Here is an 18,252-nt window from a genome sequence, read left to right as displayed (position 1 = left end):
ATATCTAAAATATACACACACAAACACACACACACACACACGATGTTAGAATATTTTATCACTAGGGCAAATATTTAATAAGACAGAATGTTCATTATAATTCTCCCCTCCCAAAAAGTAGAAAAAAATAATGGAAATATATACCACAATTTAATAGTAAGTATATCTGTTGATGAAACTACAGTAATTTTTCTTTTCTTCTTTGTATATTCACTAAATATTCCACAATGCATATGTAATCAGAAGTGTGTTGTTTTTTTTTTTTACATTGTTATTACATCAAATTGTCCTAATCTTTTATTTTATACAAGGTAAAGCCCAAAGGCAAAGTTCGATGGACTGGCTCTCGAACACGTGGCAGGTGGAAATATTCCAGCAATGATGAAAGTGAGGGGTCTGACAGTGAAAAATCATCTGCAGCTTCAGAAGAGGAGGAAGAAAAGGAAAGTGAAGAAGCCGTCCTAGCAGATGATGATGAACCGTGCAAAAAATGTGGCCTTCCAAACCATCCTGAACTAGTACGTACCTGATCTGTATGGACAGAATTCAGATTATTGCCATGCTATGGTTGTCTGAAACAGTTTAACTTATCTTTCAATTTTTTGTGTGCAAAATCCTTTATTTCTATTCTCAGATAATAACCTAATTCTAGGGAGGATCGGGATCTTGCTTTCATTCTTACCTGGCTTTGTAATGATGTTTCCTCCACTTAAGCATGCGCTGTTAGTGTCTTCTCACAGATCAGTTAGTTTATTCAAATATTCCTATTCTGTTTTTTGTTTTGGTTTTTTCTTTAAAATGTTCTTTCCCTTTAAGTTACTTTATAATGATATTTCTGAAGTGGCAGCTTCAAATAAGTAAGACCTGAAGGGCTTGTTGCCTTTCTGTAAAAACATGTAAATAAAGTCAAGTAGTAACCCAGTAGGGCTTTAAACTTTAGAAATGGGTAGTTCTAAAAAAAAATTTAAGAGGATAATTATAGACCAAATATATTCAGAAAAATAGTGACAGATTTACATGGAACTTTCTTATTTGGAAAGTAAGTTCTTCAGAGATTGCCTAAATCAGAAAACCCAGTTCCTGACCTACATATATATTTTTGCAGTTTATGAGTGCTTTCTAAAGAACCTGTTGAAGAAGCACTCTTGTTATGCCCAGCTGTTCTGTTTTGAATAGATTGGACTTTGAAAGCAAGCTCTACCTATAAGAGACATAAAGATGCTTCCACATAGGTAGAGTTGTATAGAACAGATACAAGTTATGTAAAGTTGCTCAGCACAGCTCCTGATACTTGTTGTGTGCTGAGGTAAAGCTATTTGTGGTTTAACTTGCAGTTTTCTTCCTAAATGTGAAAATCCTATCTGGAAACTAAATTAATCAGTGAAGTTTATCATATCTCAGTAGTTTCAAAGGGTTTAAGGAAAAGATACAGCTCTGAAAAGAACAGATGTCAAAATTACACTGAGAAGATCCTTCTGAATATTTTTATGATCTTCAAACTGTAAAAATTAAGTCAAGATTTTTAAGTGGAGAAAGGCAAAGAGAAGATTTATGATAGTGGTCTTTTCTGCCCTCTAAATCAAGTAAAAATCAACATTTGTATTGTTTTCCTACCATTTCCTAATTTTTTTTTTAAATTGAAAGAATGCATTTTGACTAAGGGCATGGCAACCCATTGCAGTATTCTGGAGAATCCCCAGGAACAGAGGAGCCTGGCGGGCTACAGTCCTCGGGGTCACAAAGACTCCCACACAACTGCGTTAACTAGGCACATACTAGGTGGTAATAGACGACAATGACACAGAGGTGTGAAGAAGTGAGAAGTAACATGAAGCAAGCAGAAATGACATCCAGGAGGTGGAGAAAGTTGCACCTTTCTTAGAACATGCGTAGGATTTTTATTCGATTGTCTTAGTAACTGCTCTGAAAATCCCATTTGCTGGTTACTGTGCCAGAGAGAATGACATTGGAAACTGAAGATCCGAAATATGGTTTAATTTCATATGCTGGATTTTTCAGGATAATCTTCAAATAAAAATCCCAAGCCACTGTTGTGTGTTGAGTGGCAGGGGAATGAGATGTGCAGGGGAATGATGCTGGATTAGACATGCTTCTTGGGAACTTCCTTGATGGCCCAGTGGTTAAGAATCCCCCTTGCAATGCTGGGAACGAGGGTTCAAACCCTGGTTAGGGAACTAAGATCTCGTAAGCTGTGTGGTATGGCCCAAAAACAAATAAAAAAGACCTGTTAGATTCCTAATTAACTGAGGGTTTTTATTATTATGCTTTATGCAGATAAAGAGTATAATATAGAATATTTCTTAGTATCATGCTAAGATATATAGAAATGTCTTTATTTTAACTTGTGTTATTGAATATTACCCGTAGAGATAGGTTGACATTAATCTGTGGTTTATTTCAGATCCTTCTGTGTGACTCTTGTGACAGTGGATACCACACTGCCTGCCTTCGCCCTCCTCTAATGATTATTCCAGATGGAGAATGGTTCTGCCCCCCTTGCCAGCATGTATGACAGCCCAACACAGTTCTGGTTTTCCAGTCTCTGCTTTTATATTCAAATTAATATTTCTTGACAGCCGCTAAACATTTTAATCTTCAGTTTATAGATATTGTTTATCTCTTCTTTAAATTTCTATAAAAGTAGAAGCTGTTTATTAAAAACTACCTTTTATTAGTATCTTATAGGTCTTCCCTTTATTTTTCCCCAAAGCAATTCTCAAAGGACCTCTTGTTTTTAAAAAATTATAATCTCTGGTTTATTTTTTCTCACATTTGTTAAAGGCACAACCACCTCTCCCCTCCATGAGGATAATATACAAGGGAAGAAATAATTTCTTCCTATTGTTTATCCCTTTGTTTCATCCTCTTTTTCATTTCTGCCTACCTTCTTTTTGTCAGTTTTATAGATGATGTTATAAATTATGGACCATTATGATGGTACTATGAATAGAATCTTGGATTCTGTTTCTCTCATATCTTGGTTCAGTGGATTTCTTTTAAAACCTGAAGAGCAGAATATTTTTTTATTCAAAAGGTCCTTTCTCTCACAAGCCCAGTCTCATTTTGCTTTAAAATTTGAGAATTCCCTGGTGGTCCAGTGGTTTGGACTCTGCTTCCACTGCAGAGGGCATGGGTTCAATCCCTGGGCCGGGAACTAAGATGCCACAGCTGTGCAGCATGGCTCAAAAAAAATCTCCAAGAGATGGCGGTCTTTATTGCATTTTTAAGTGGAATTATTTGACTTAGCGTCACTCCAACAATTATATTCTTCAGCTCTGTTTTGACCCAGTAACCATTTGGCATGATTTTGTAAATTTTTTTTCCATTCTCTTAAAAAAAAAAGTGATTGGTACCATTATATTTTGTTGGATATGTAACGTTCTTCCTTAAAAATGCCTTGATATTTATAAAGTTTTTAAAATCACTGTCATGTATATATGCTGAACCAAATGTTATTTTAAACATTAATTACTGCCAGCAAGATAGGCATAGAATATGTTTCTTGACAAAGCTGTAAGTTTCTTTAACGTGTGTGTTACTTCAAAGATACCCTGCTCATCTTCAGTTCAGTGGATGAACTGAAGTGGCATTCTTTATTTAATTAAATACAAGGAACATGTCACTGTTTTCTCTGTGGCCCCTTATTAGCTGTCTTAGCACTGCAGCTTTAGCTAATAGGCAAGAGATAAGGGATTGTGAAAAGGTGTTTAAGATGACACTCATCTGTTTTATGTTTTCAGAAACTACTGTGTGAAAAATTAGAAGAACAATTGCAAGATTTGGATGTTGCCTTAAAGAAGAAGGAGCGTGCTGAACGCAGGTACTTTGATATGTGTGTTAATGTTTCACTTGGGAATTTGACATCAGAATTATCTCCCAGTATGGACTAATGTGTCTGTATAAAGCAGGGATTGGTAAACTCTTACTTGTGGGCCAAATGTGGCCCACTTCCTGTTTTCATATTGCCACCTAAGATTGGGTCTTTTTTTTTTGTTTTTAAATGATTAGAAAAAATCAAAACAAAAGTCATATTTCATGGCACATCAAAATTACATATTCTGATTTCATTGTTTGTAAATAACCTTTGCCATGCTCATTGTTTATATGTTATCTGTGACTGCTTTTGCATGACAGCTACAGAGTTGAGTAGTTGCAACAGAGACCATATTACCCAAGCCTAATATATTATCTGTCCTTTTACAGGAAGTTTGCCAGTCCCTGATCTAAAGTTTTTGTCATAACCTACTCTGAATAAGTATTGGCCCAAGTATTGTGGAGGATATGTATCTAAGTATATAGGGAGTTCAAGAAAACACAAAGAATTGGTCTACAGTTTAGTTTCCCATGGCATCTCTTTGGGTGGGTAGAATTAGCATTGGTGAAATAAAGAGCTTACTGACTGTAAGCCATGGTTGCCTTTCCAATATGCCCCTGCAGTATGGTCTAAAGCAGACAGACCATTGCAGTGGTTAGAAGAAGGCTCCTTGGAGGAGGTAAGATTGGAGTTGAGCTTAATCTTTACAGGAAGCTTATAATCAAGACGGTAAGTTCGTATTTATTGATAATTTTATGTACCTTTTTTGATTAGTCTATTGCTAAACATTCATTCTTTCCTATCGTGTTCCAAACTGAAGAGAAAAGATGAATAAAACAAAGCTCTTACTTACCTGGAGCTTATCTTCTACGTATGAACCAGTGATGCAAATAAGTAGACAAATTGCAGTACATTTAGAGCAATATCGGAACATTGTGGAGGGGCACTGTAGTTCTCCAAGAGCTTGGATTATCAGGGAAGTCCTTGGAATGTAACTAGAGGTTATACAGACTGACATGCAGAGAAAGGATATTTCAGGCAAAGAGCACAATAAACGCACAGACAGAGTGTGACTGTGAGAGTGAGAGTGGTGGGGGATGAAGCTAAAAAGGAAACTGAGGCCAGATTGTGAACAGCTTCTCCTAACTGGCTAGGAAATCTGAATTATTCTCTAGAGGCAGTGGGAAAGCCATCAAAGGAGAGATATGCATAATCAGACGTTTATTTCAGAAAAAAATACCCTGGTAACAGCAAGGAGGAGGAATTAGCATTAAGGCCATTGGAATAAAGTCTGTGGGAGTCAGTGAGACCTGAACTAGATCAGTCATCATGATAATAAAGTAGAGAGGTTGAAGAGAATTTTCATGGTCTTAATCAGTAGGACTTGATGCCCATGTATTCATAATACGAGAAAAATCTAAGCAGTGTCTCTTTCATTTGTTGCTACTTTAACTTTTACTGCTATCACATAGTATTACCCTGAAAAATCTAGTTTGCCTTCAGGCAGTCTGCTCATTCCATAATCCACACACATTACTGTGTACAAAGATGAACATTAAAAATGGGTTCAAGGACTTCCCTGGCGGTCCAGTAGTTAAGACTCAATGCTCCTAATGCAGGGGACTGGGTTAATCAGTTGTCTAAATACCTTTATATTTAGGCACTTTTACTGATAGTCCTGTATACAGTTATTAAGACTGTTTTGATGTGCAAATTGTTCCTGTCTTAATTTTTGATGGGCTTCCCTGGTAGCTCAGATGGTAAAGAATCTGCCTGCAGTGTAGGAGGCCCGGGTTCGATCTCTGGGTTCAGAAGATCCCCTGGAGAATGGAATGGCAACCCACTTCAGTATTCTTGCCTGGAGAATTCCTCGTCTGAGGAGCCTGGCAGGCTATAGTCCATGGGGTTGAAATGAGTCAGACATGACTGAATGACTAAACACACTAATTTTTGACACTGGAAGAGATCAAATTAAAGATGCTTCAAATTAGTCATAATTAAGTCATAATTAAAAATTGGACTCAGTCTTCTTGAAATCTACCTGCTCTTCTGAGAAATGAGCAGTTTTCTCATGTTCTGAAGCTGATCTGACATAACATTGTCAATAGCTAATAGGCTTATTCTTTAAGGACATGGAAGAAAATGGATTCTTTCTAAAAGCCAAGAATGTAAACCACTAAGAATTTGTCTCATACATTGTATCTGTTTGTCCTTTGGGAGCCTATGATGCTTGTCGGGTTTATATGTGGAAAGATCGGTGAGCATTTACTTTTGCCTCCTATACTTTAGGATATGCTGCTCTAGTTAAGAAATACTTTAAATTTTAGAAATTTATTTTAAAATGTGCCACAATATTTGTTTACACTATTGGTCTCCCATTTTCTAGTTCATCCAGTTTCTTTTCTCTCCTTGATAATCCTCTTTACTTAAATGTATTTTTGGGGGGTTTTTTTGTTTTTTTTTCTCTTTACTTAAATGTTATCCTTTAAGAGGACATCTGTAATTGTGTGTGCCTTTAGATCACACACTAAATCCTATTTGAGAGACCATTCTGACAAGGCAGGTTAACCGAATTGTTACTGTTGTTTGCTCATTTACCCCCAGAATCTGTTTAACATAGCCTTCATTATTTATAGCTCCTAATGTATGTTTATATTAGAAGCTCTAAATAGCAAAATATGTGTTTCTAAAGTAAATAATACATTAACTGTAAATTCCAGGGGACTTCGTCTAAATAGTGAGCATTTTTTTTTTCATCCAGTTTCAGATCTGTGAAACAATTTCTGTAGCATTCATCCTAACAGCCTGGAGCCTTGCTTACTGTCTGTGTCATAGTGCTAGAGCATCTTTCCCCTTGTTTGTGCTTTTAGTCAACATATATTGAACATTTATTGAGCACCTACTTTATGCTAGGCAGTGTAATCAAAATGAGGTATATAGTATATGGCTCTGGCATGATGAAAAAGAAGGATGTGTCAGTGAGTAATTAGTAACTAGCCAGCAACTGTCTATAGAACTGGAACTGTGATGCTTTGCGATGTCCGATGTTTCAGAAATCCATGCAACTGATTTGTAAACATCCCTTCCAGGACTGGGTGCCAGAAATTATTGGGAATTCAAATAGCTCTGTACTTCCAGAGTACTGTTACTAGTGCTTTGCTAGCACAGAGTTGGATTTAATCAGGGTTGGCATTTTCCAGGTAATGTAACAGAGGGAAGGAGAGAAAAAGACAAGGAATTTGAAAGTGTATGCAAAGGAGTATTTATAATGATGGACCATGAAGTCTAAGCCAGGTAAGGGGGAAAGTAAGGATACAAAGGGAATGCCAAACAGTGACTAGAGAGTAGGGTCAATGGATGGAGGTTCCCCTGGAGTCAGGGAGTTGTCAGCATCAGTGTACCAGAGGGAGTCAGCTGGAAAGTGAGTCAGTAGAAACCAGAAAACAGGTTCCTTGAAATGGAAATCTTAGAAGGCGTGTGGTCATAATAAGGTCTGAGCCCAATATGATCATTGAGCTATGTGGTGAGATGGAATGGAAGATGTAACTTTCCATAAGGTTCAGTTCAGTTCAGTTCAGTTGCTCAGTCGGGTCCGACTCTTTGTAAGGTTACTGAGCAAGAAAATGCTTTTGAGGAGAAATCGTACCTATCTTTAAGATCTTACTCAGATATTAATATTACCACCTATTTAATGTCTTTCCAAATTTCTCAGCTCTTTAGACAAAAATCTGTTCCTTTTTCACAGTTCCATTATACCTGTTCATAATGGAGTACAGTCAGTTGGTAAATAATTGGGAGGGCAAGAACCATGTCTTATTTACCTTTGGATTTCCAAGTCTGACGTAAATCATGACCTAACCTGTAGCATGACTGTTTTTTCCATTGAATTGAGAAGAGAAATAATGGTCAAGTGAAAATAAAGCTTTTGCAGTATAAAAGAGGAAATTCATATCACAACAAACTTGGTTAGAAACATGTCAGACATTTTTAATAACAGCTGAAGTTTTAACTTATCCATGTAGCCCTCCCTGTTAATTTCAGCTAGTACTGTTCTTCCTTTCCTAGTTTTTAGTTCATTAACTGTACTGTTTTTTTAAAAATGGGTCTTGATTAAAATAATTTTATTATTTTTATATGCCAGTTTTTATTTAATAGCTTCATACATGTGTACTAAGTTGTTTCAGTTGTTTCCCACTTTTGTGACCCTATGAACTATAGCCCACCAGGCTCCTCTGTCCGTGGGATTCTCCAGGCAAGAATACTGGAGATGCTGTCCTCCAGGGGATCTTTCAGACCCAGGGATTGAATCCTTGTCTCAGGCATGTCCTGCATTGGCAGTTGGGTTCTTCACCACTGGCACCACCTGGGAAGCCCAATAGCTTCATAACCTGTCTCTAAAAAGACTATAAAATTCTTGTTAGTAGGGCCCAGAGTTTATAGGGCAGTAAAGGTTATGTTCTAAAGAACCTACACAACTGGATTATTAATGTCCTATGTAGGACATCACAAATGGAAGAAGAGTGGTTGCTATTATGTTTCTGTTTAATAGAACATACAGTGGTGTGTGTATGCAAGAGCTCAGTTGCCTTGGTGAATGGAATTAACTGTCAGAAAACCAGAGAAAACTACTGTTATATACAGCAGTTTTTGGTGTAAAACTTTTTGAATTAAGATCAACAAAGGTTTCTTTGAAGGGAAACTCGGGAAGTATCTTTAGTGTTCATAAATCTACGTTTCCTGGAAAAGTCTCAACTGGCTTTGAAGATATGTTTTTTGTAAGCATCCTATATAGTGCAGAGATGTATAACTATGTTGCTGCTTTTCTTCTCTGCAAACAAGAAGTGAATGGGCTTAGAATCTTTCACATACAGTGCTGCTGAGAACTTCCAGCATAACAAAGATACAGTTTGTCTGATCAGAGTTGGCATTTCATCTAATCACTTCATCAGTGAGTCACAGCATGGCTCTTTTCATCAAATTTCCTTGTTTATTTCATTTACAAGGTTTATATTGCCTGGTATCAATCACTTCTGTAACTGAGATTTTCATACCTTTAGAAAGTTTTGTACCTGCCACAGATACCAATACTATAAGTTTCATGGATATTAACTAATATGTTCATGACCTAGCTTCTGCTATTACTGTAAAGTTGTAATTTTAGTATTATCTATGTTAGTAATGTTTTCATAAGTTTTACTTTTAGCAAATCTCACTTTGTATGCTTTTTTTTTTTTTACTAACACAATATTTGTTAATATCCCTCTGTCAGCAGTGTACAGGGTAGTTTTATAGAAAATTTTGAAAACAACCTTTAGAAATAGTCCAGATTCATAGTTCATGTCAAACAAACTTGTATTCTAAGTAATTTTTAACAAGCCACATTAACATGAAATGCAAGAATACAGTATAAGATGAAGTAAAATGAAGTTTAAAGAAAAAAGTTTTACATTTCATATCTCTAGGAAGTCCTTTAAGCCAGTTAGACTATTCAGAGAAATTACCTATATGCTATTAAAAATAATTGCATTAGTATGTTCCAAAGCTACATTGTTATTTCTTTTGTCATTTTTTTTTTTAAAGGAAAGAACGCTTGGTGTATGTGGGTATTAGTATTGAAAACATCATTCCTCCACAAGTAAGTTTCTGCTTTATAGTATTTTTAGACAGGAGACCGCCAAAAGTGTTCTAAAATTTAACTTACTTTGTTATATGAGTGGTTTTAAATATATAATATACCAATTTTATTAAAAATGAAATTTAGCACTGTCAAAAAAATCACCCATTTCCCTTATAATTGAAATTATGTGTGCACAGATAGCCCCAAAATGTAACATCACATCTGAAACAAGTTTACAGCTCACCTCTATTGGGTTTGTGTTCTGATTTTTTACCCTAAATTGGGTAATTTATTTTTAGCTTCTTTATGTGCTGTTTATGTAAAGTGACTAAAAAATGGTTCGGGGATATTTGGTTTTTTATTTCCCAGTTTTGGGGGTTATCAGAAACTCCAATTTGTGTTCTTACAGTTTGGTTTATTTGAAGGGATATTATTGTTTTGCATTTATTAATCTAATTTATAATTAAGAAAGGTATCTCATAAGTGAAAATATATGTGACATGGTTTTCATTTGAAATGAAGACAGTCTACAGCCATACCACCTTGAATGCACCCGATCTTGTCTGAAATGAAGACATTTTCTTAATTTCAAATGCATTTTCGTTCTAGGCTTAATTAAATCACACTGAAAGCACCTGTCTGGTTAGTTATTTTTCTGGAGCACCATGGCCCTTTCTTCTTCTGAATCCATTATTTCATTTATTCAGCATATCTCTTGACTATTTTATGTGTGTTAACTTTAGTTATTAGTAGGTAGACTTCATCATGATTTTTTTTTTTAATTTTTTTTTTTTTTTATTAGTTGGAGGCTAATTACTTCACAACATTTCCGTGGGTTTTGTCATACATTGATATGAATCAGCCATAGAGTTACACCTATTCCCTATCCCGATCCCCCCTCCCAATCATGATTGTTTTAAAAGAGGTAACTATAAACTCACAAAAGCATAAGTTTGATGCAGAAGTATTTTCATCCTTTGATCCACCAGTATTATTTTTAATCTCTATACTGAGTGTTGCCCTGTTTAGTTAGTTTTGAGGTGACCGTTTGACTTTTTTTTTTTTTAACCTTTCATATGTGCTGCCTAGATGGACTTTAGAAAGCTATTAATTCCAAGGAACTTTGTTCTGTCATAATAATCTGTATATTTACTATATTTTTAAACCAGGAGCCAGATTTTTCTGAAGATCATGAAGAAAAGAAAAAAGATTCAAAAAAATCCAAAGCAAACTTGCTTGAAAGGAGATCGACACGAACACGGAAGTGTATAAGTTACAGGTATGAAATCTGGAAATGAAAGAGTGGAAACTGTTTTTAAAACAACCTTGCTGTTACCATTACAGTAATCATTAGAAGTTGTATATATATTTCTTATTCACTGTCTTTAGAATCGGAATTTTAGAGCAGCCAACATCATCTTTCCCAAATGTCTCCATGCTGTCCTCTTCTGTCTAACATACTTTGCCCGATTTCTGTAGCTCTGGGGAAGGACTGGCGCCTTTAGCAAGGCGCAGAGGCCCTGTGCAGTCCACCCTGTCCTGGCTTCTCAGCCCCACCTCACCCTCGTTTTTTCCTCACTCTCAACTTAGCCACTGCGTCTTTTCAGTCCCTTTGTACAGACTGATTACTCTGCCTTGAAATTCCCTTCTATTTTTTTAACCTTGTTAAATAACAACCTTCTCTTAATCAAATCCCTCTATTATACACCCTTATAGCAACCAGTTCTTCTCCTTGAGAGTACTTCTGTAGTTGTAACCATTGTGATTTTTATTTTTTGATTAATATTGCTCTCCTACACTACACTGTTAACATGAAGGGAAGTACCATGTCCGTGTTATGCATCCGTCTGTTGTTTACAGCTAGCATAGTGCTCCATCAGTGCCTACTGAAAGACTCGGTTAATGCCGTCTGCTTTACCATCTGTCTTCAGAAATGCACCACAGAGAGACTTCTCCATGGTCACTGTTAGCAGTTAAACCTAGACTAAAATCTTATCTTCTAATTGTTTGTTCATCTAGTGTTCTCTCTACTGAACCACCCTGTCTCACTCAAATAATAAATAACTGCTATTTTATTATTTTAGACCATTGTTACACAACAACAAAAGTCCTTGAATAACTCGAGATGAGAAGCAAAATTGACTTTATAGAACTTTGAGCTTGCTTCCTGTTTATAAACTTTCATCAGTGATCATGAAAGAGTTCCCCTTGTGTAGTTTCTGTTGTTACTGTTAAAACTTGTAAAATGCATTAGATCAGTAAGAGTAAAATCCTTAATGTTTATGGGAATGGTGTCTGTCTTATTCTTTTTTAAAAAAGAAAGACTTTGAAAAAGAAAAGGTACCTTTTTTTAAATAAAATTATTATAACTAGTGAAGTCAAATGTAATGGAAAGTTCAAGTGTTAAAGTCACTTCTACTATAACACAACCAATAGATTCCTAAAAATTGCCATTGTTGCAGAATCGCACAACAAAAGCCATAGGGATTATGGAAAATATGGTGTTAGAGGCAAACAAAAATTTCATTACTGACACATTAAAAAATATATATGTAAATGGCAATACCATTTGACACATGTTAAATGGTTAAGAGATAAATACTACAATAAACAATGACATTTTATGTTGAAAAAGCCCTGAAGCTTGTCTGCAGAAGTGATTGTGGGGAGAGTTGCAGTTTATAATTTATTGTATAGCAGCATGAAGGATTTTTTAAATCAGCCAGAAAGTTTTAATACTAGGTGCAGATGGTTGTAGCTTATAGTACACGTAATGAGATTAGGTAGCCGGTAGATATTTATAAGGTATGTGCACGTGTTTGTCTTGTGTATTCCTATGCAGCTGGTGCAGTTTTCTGTATTTACCTAGTGTTTCTGATGAAGAAAATTACATATAAGCAAGTATGAAATACATGTTATGTTTGAAGTATTTCCTAATACGTCAGTCATGTTGAAACAAATTTACATAATCAGAATAAGCATTATAGGAGAACTACATTGTCCATCTGAATGCAGAGTTCCAAAGAATAGCAAGGAGAGATAAGAAAACCTTCCTCAGTGATCAGTGCAAAGAAAAAGAGGCAATAGAATGGGAAAGACTAAAAACCTCTTCAAGAAAATTAGAGATACCAAGGGAACATTTCATATAAAGATGGGCACAATAAAGGACAGAAATGGGATGGACCTAACAGAAGCAAAAGATATTAAGAAAAGGTGGCAAGAATACACAAAAGAACTGAAAAAGATCTGCCTTTTCTAAATCCAGCTTGAACATCTGCAAGTTCACGGTTCACTTACTAGTTGAAGCCTGGCTCGGAGAATTTTGAGCATCACTTTACTAGTGTGTGAGATGAGTGCAGTTGTGCAGTAGTTTGAACATTCTTTGGCATTGCCCTTCTTGAGGATTGAATGAAAACTGCCCTTTTTCCAGTCCTGTGGCCACGGCTAAGTTTTCCAAATTTGCTGACATATTGAGTACAGCACTTTCACAGCATCATCTTTCAGGATTTGAAATAGCTCAACTGAAGTTCCATCACCTCCACTAGCTTTGTTTGTTGTGATGCTTCCTAAGGCCCATTTGACGTCTCATTCTAGGATGTCTGGCTCTAGGTGAGTGATCCCACCATTGTGGTTATCTGGGTCATGAAGATCTTTTTTATACAGTTCTGTGTATTCTTGCCATCTCTTCTTACTAGAAGAGTTTACTAAGGATAGAGTTTAGATGACATTTAAATGAAGAGTAAGGCTCAAAGCAAAAGCAGTACTATGAAAGGGTCCATATCATATCTAGACTACATGGTTGACACACGGTCCTCTTTCCTTGAAAACAATGAAGATAAAGTAAAGTGTAGGGTGTTGTGTCCAACAGCTTATGCAAACTCTGAGTCTGAAATGTAAATCAAAACTTTTTATTTGTGTTAAAAGTGACTTAGATCCTCTAGGCAAGGGTGGGTGTTTCTTGCTTATTGATATAATTTCCTTTGTTCAAAGGTTCTGATACTCTCTGAATTTAGAAAACACAGTGTCTCAGTAAGAAGGTAGTAGTGGCTCAAAGAAATAGATTGTTGGGGACACAGATTTGAGGGTGTTAACTGTGGCCCCCTTTGCCTGGCAACGTAATAAAAATTTTCTACTAAAAAAAAAAAGGAAGTAGATTATTATGACCCTTTACAGCGGCATCATGTCCTTGGGAGAATTCCCGTTTTTCCAGTAACTTTGCATCTGGCTTGATCTGTATCTCTTCTTCTAGCCTGATGAATAGATGGACAGATTTTTTTCTTTCTCAGAATTCCTCTTAAGAAAAAGCTCAGCTACATCTACAAGGATGTTTTTCATAGCATTATATGAAAATATTGGAGGTAAAGTGTTGCATTTAAAAATATGTTGTAGAAGAAGAGTTCTTAGCCTGAAACTTGTGAATCCTCTGAAATATTTAAAATTTTATGTTTCTATAAGTATATATATTTTCATAGAAAGGAAGTCTGTAGCTGTAATGAATTTCTCAACTCCAAAGGGCAAAGTATTTGTTTATTAGTCTCATCTGTGTTGTTAATCACTGGGTAACTTTAATCCAATGCTATCCAGTTTACTGTGGTTATGGGAATGTTCTATTTCTTTGTTGTGTGGTATGGAAATCAGTAGCCATATGTCACTGTTGAGCAGTTGAAATATGGCTAGTAAGGAACAGCATTTTTTATTTTAATTAAATATAAATAGCCACATGAGCCTAGTAATTACTGTGCTTAGCATAGTCTTCAACAAGTCTTTTCATCACCTCAGTTCTAAAGTGAAAGGAGCTTTGTATGTGAAAAAATCTTAGGAATCATCTAGTCTTGTTTTTTTTCTTTAGGTAGAAGCAAAAGCCCTTTTGAGAAAAAGTACATTGACCTAGTTTTAAAATTTTGACTGTATAAGACTTTCAGTAGTAATGATAATATAATAATTGAGAGCAACAATAATATATTCCTCACACTTAGTATTATTTCTTGAATACTAAGTTTGTTCAGTTTACTCTGTCATATGATTTGTATAATTGGGTCAGCAAACTATGACCTGTGGGCCAATCCAGCTCATTATTGGTTTGTGTATACCACATGGCCTAGGAGTGGTTTTTATATTTATAAATGGTTGGGAAAACGAAACAGAAGGAGAAAAATATTTGAAAATCACATGAAATTCATATCACAGTGTCTAAAAAATAAAGTTTATTGGAACACAGTTACATTCATTCACTTTTTGTCTGTGGCTGATTTTGCACTACAGTGGCAGAGTTGAGTAGTTACTACAAAGTATTTACTATCCGGCCCTTTAAAAAATACTTGTTGATGTCTGGTATAGATACTCTTTAAAAGTAAAAAAACAGCAACTTAGAATTAGATGCTAATTTATAAAACTCTATTGTACCAAAGAAACTGAAGTTAACAGGAGTATGGGGTGATCTAATCCAAGTTCCACAGCCCTAAAATAGCAGAGAGCAGTTTCATATTCTGGCCTTTTTTACTTTAGAGGCGGTTTTCCTAGTCCTAGTATGCCAGGATAGGCTATAATGTGATTGTTGTATGTATTTTAGATTTGATGAGTTTGACGAAGCAATTGACGAAGCTATAGAAGATGATATCAAAGAGGCTGATGGAGGAGGTATGTGTTTATTATTCTCTTTTCTTCATCGCACTTGGCCAGTATCTTAACTAAAATCTCTGATTAATCAAAGAGCAGTAAGCATATTTTCTCATTCTCCTCAATGTGTATCACGATCACTACTGATGTTGACTGAGATTCAAAATAATCCGTGGACATAGTGCCAATGTGTAGACTCAGAGCATACTAATTGTTTTAAAAGTGTGCTGTGCTTCATTGCTCAGTCATGTTCAACTCTTTGCGACCCCATGGACTGTGTACCCCGTGAGGCTTCTCTGTCCAAGGGGATTCTACAGGTGAGAATACTGGAGTGGGTTGCCATTCCCTCCTCCCGGGGATCTTCCCAACCCAGGGATTGAACCCAGGTGGATTCTTTTTCCTCTGAGCCACCAGGGAAGCCCAGTTATTTTATAATTATTTTATATTTTATTATTTTATTATCATTTTATAATCTGATATGAAATAGAATTCTTCATCCCTAGATTAAAAAATTTACTTCTGCTTCCAAAGAGAAAACTTTATCTTTCCATTTTTAAATGACTGCTGCTACAGTCACAAAAATCAGTAATTTGAATCTGTTTTCAATTAAAAACTAGTCTATTAATTTCATAGTCTTTAATGATTAACATTAAAGTAGAAGTATTTGAAGATAATTAAAGGGCTATATAGGGAATTCCCAGTACTTCAGGGTGGAAGATGATTATTTCCATTTGGTTATTATGAAAACTCCTACTGGGATTAGTAATAAGTAGGCTGTTTGTAGTCAAACTGAAGAAGTCACTAGCTTTTCCAGACATCTGTGCCTTATTTACATCTTTGCTGCTGAATTCTCACTTTCTCTGTCCGGCAAACACAGTTTAAAAAAAAAAAGATTGGTCTCTTTCTAAAGCCATGTCCATAAAATAACTTTCAAGAAGCGATTCTTGAGTGACTGCTGCTAATAGGTATGAGGTTTCTTTTGAGGATGATGAGAATGCTCTGGGTTTAGTGGGGATGGTTGCACAGCTTTGTGACTATACTGAAAACCTACTCATTATATACTTTAAAAGGATGACTCTTCTGTGAATCATATCAAAATTTTTTGGGACGAAGTTCTCTACATAGTGAACTTCTGTTTAGTAGGATGTTGTTGTTGTTTAGTTACTAAGTCGTGTCCAGCTGTTTTGTGATCCCATGGACTATAGCCTACCAGGCTCCTCTGTCCATAGGACTTCCCAGGCAAGAATACTGGAGTGGGTTGCCATGTCCTTCTCCAGGAGATCTTCCTGACGCAGAAATGAAACCCGCACCTCGTGCAGTGGCAAGAAGATTCTTTGCCACTGAGCCACCTGGAAAGCCCCATTTAATAGGATAAACAAATGTAAAACTTTCTTGAAAACTCTGTCAGTTAAAGCTGTGAGAAAATTACATAGCTCTAGGAAGAAAATGAAGTCAAATGAAAAAGCTGCTAAGGACAATCTGTAGATATTAAAGGGAAACTTTTAATAAACATAGAGTTGTCTTTCTTTCTCCTTCCCTCTCTTCCCCTCAACCCTACATCCCTGCCCCTGGACTCAGGAGTTGGCCGAGGAAAAGATATCTCCACCATCACAGGCCACCGTGGAAAAGACATCTCTACTATATTGGATGAAGAAAGAAAAGAAAATAAACGACCCCAGAGGGCAGCGGCTGCTCGCCGGAAGAAACGCCGGCGACTGAATGATCTGGACAGTGACAGCAACCTGGATGAAGAGGAGAGCGAGGATGAATTCAAGATCAGTGATGGGTGCGTGGTCTGTTGGTAGATCCCATTCCCTAGGTCGAGGCTTGAACAGTGCTTCCAACCAAACTTGGCTCTGCCCTGATGGGGCTTTTGTTCTGCATGTAGACGGTTTGTTTTCAGGGTACTTAAAACAGATTCAACAATGCTGATTTTGGCTCTTTCTAGATTAAAACGAAGTTTTAGGGATGTTTGGGGTTACAAGGAGTCGGACACAACTGAGCGGCTGAACAACAACAACTATTTATTAATTTTTTGACCAAGCCATGCAGCATGTGGGATCTTAGTTCCGTGAGCAAGGCTTGAACCCATGCACCTTGCATTGGTTCCCAGTCAAATGTGAGAAATGGACAGGTATAAGTAATTAGAAACTATTTTCTGGTGACCTATAGGGGTTTGGGTTGGGGCATGTAATTCTATACTGAATTCCTTCTATACTGTCTGGAAGCTTCTCTACAGAGCAGATATATGGAAGGAATACCACAGAGTTTCTCCTGTCAGATTGTTAGTGGAGAAAACAAACATATAAACCACAGAAAAGTCCTGCATGATTGCTACTAAAACATAAGTCAGGGTACCGAAGAGGGCCTTGTCAATCCAGCGAGGTCAAGGAAAGCCTCAAGAGTGGAAATAAAGCTCTATCTGAAATGTGAAGAATGAATTGGGCAGATTGATGAATTGGGGACTAGAAGCAGTATAGAGAAAAAAAGTATTCTAAACAAATCCTGTCCAGGGCAGCCAGGCATAAAATGTCACAGAATATTTAGGAAACTCCTGGTTTGTCAGGATAAAAAGAATTAAGGTAGCAGCAGAGATTGCCCTGCTGGAGATGTAGCCAAGGCATAAAAAGAAACCAGATGATGGAGTTTTGTGTTTGTCCTGCATAAGAATGATGAAAACCCACTGAAGAGTTTTAAATACCAGACTAATATGAGGTTTATGTTTCAGAAAGATTCATCCTTGAATTCATTGGTAGGATTTATTGAGGGGAAATGAGCATAGAAATTAAAGAGACTTTGGGGAATTGCTGAAGTAGTTTAGATGGGATATGAGACCCTGAACTGAGAAAAGATATCAGGTTTGAGATATCTTTATGAAGTAGACTCAGGAGGAATTAGTCACTGGTATGAGAAATGAACAGGGAAAAAGAAAATTGGGATAAATTCCAAGTTTCTGCCTTGAATTACTGGTTGGGTGATAGTACCAAATACCAGGCTAGGGAACAGAAGAGAGGAGTAGGCTAGGAAATAATGAGTTCATTTTTGGACATGTTGAATTTGAGGCACATGGAGTACTTCCCAAGAGGCAAAAGCAATTTATGTACAAAAATCAGCATCAATTGATCTTCATAACTCCTTCTAAAAAAAAAAAGATGGGTGCAAAACATCTCTTCATTTTATAAAC

The 18,252-nt window shown here is 36.3% G+C and overlaps 1 protein-coding gene across 1 annotated transcript in view; it reads left to right on the top strand.

The window, feature by feature from the left end:
* The window catches only part of RSF1 (remodeling and spacing factor 1), a 151,330-nt gene that overhangs the window by 120,065 nt on the left and 13,013 nt on the right, over nucleotides 1–18,252 (top strand). Inside the window, exons 7-13 of the mRNA XM_043875457.1 lie at nucleotides 312–518; nucleotides 2,423–2,527; nucleotides 3,762–3,841; nucleotides 9,416–9,470; nucleotides 10,622–10,731; nucleotides 15,022–15,089; nucleotides 16,647–16,854. Coding sequence (XP_043731392.1) covers nucleotides 312–518; nucleotides 2,423–2,527; nucleotides 3,762–3,841; nucleotides 9,416–9,470; nucleotides 10,622–10,731; nucleotides 15,022–15,089; nucleotides 16,647–16,854 — 833 coding nt within the window. The remainder of the gene's footprint in view (nucleotides 1–311; nucleotides 519–2,422; nucleotides 2,528–3,761; nucleotides 3,842–9,415; nucleotides 9,471–10,621; nucleotides 10,732–15,021; nucleotides 15,090–16,646; nucleotides 16,855–18,252) is intronic.

The sequence above is a fragment of the Cervus elaphus genome, chromosome 2 (assembly GCF_910594005.1).
Source record: "Cervus elaphus chromosome 2, mCerEla1.1, whole genome shotgun sequence".
In the NCBI taxonomy this organism is placed as follows: Eukaryota; Metazoa; Chordata; class Mammalia; order Artiodactyla; family Cervidae; genus Cervus; species Cervus elaphus.
Note: the sequence above shows the minus strand (reverse complement) of the source record. Positions and strands in the feature narration are given on the sequence as shown.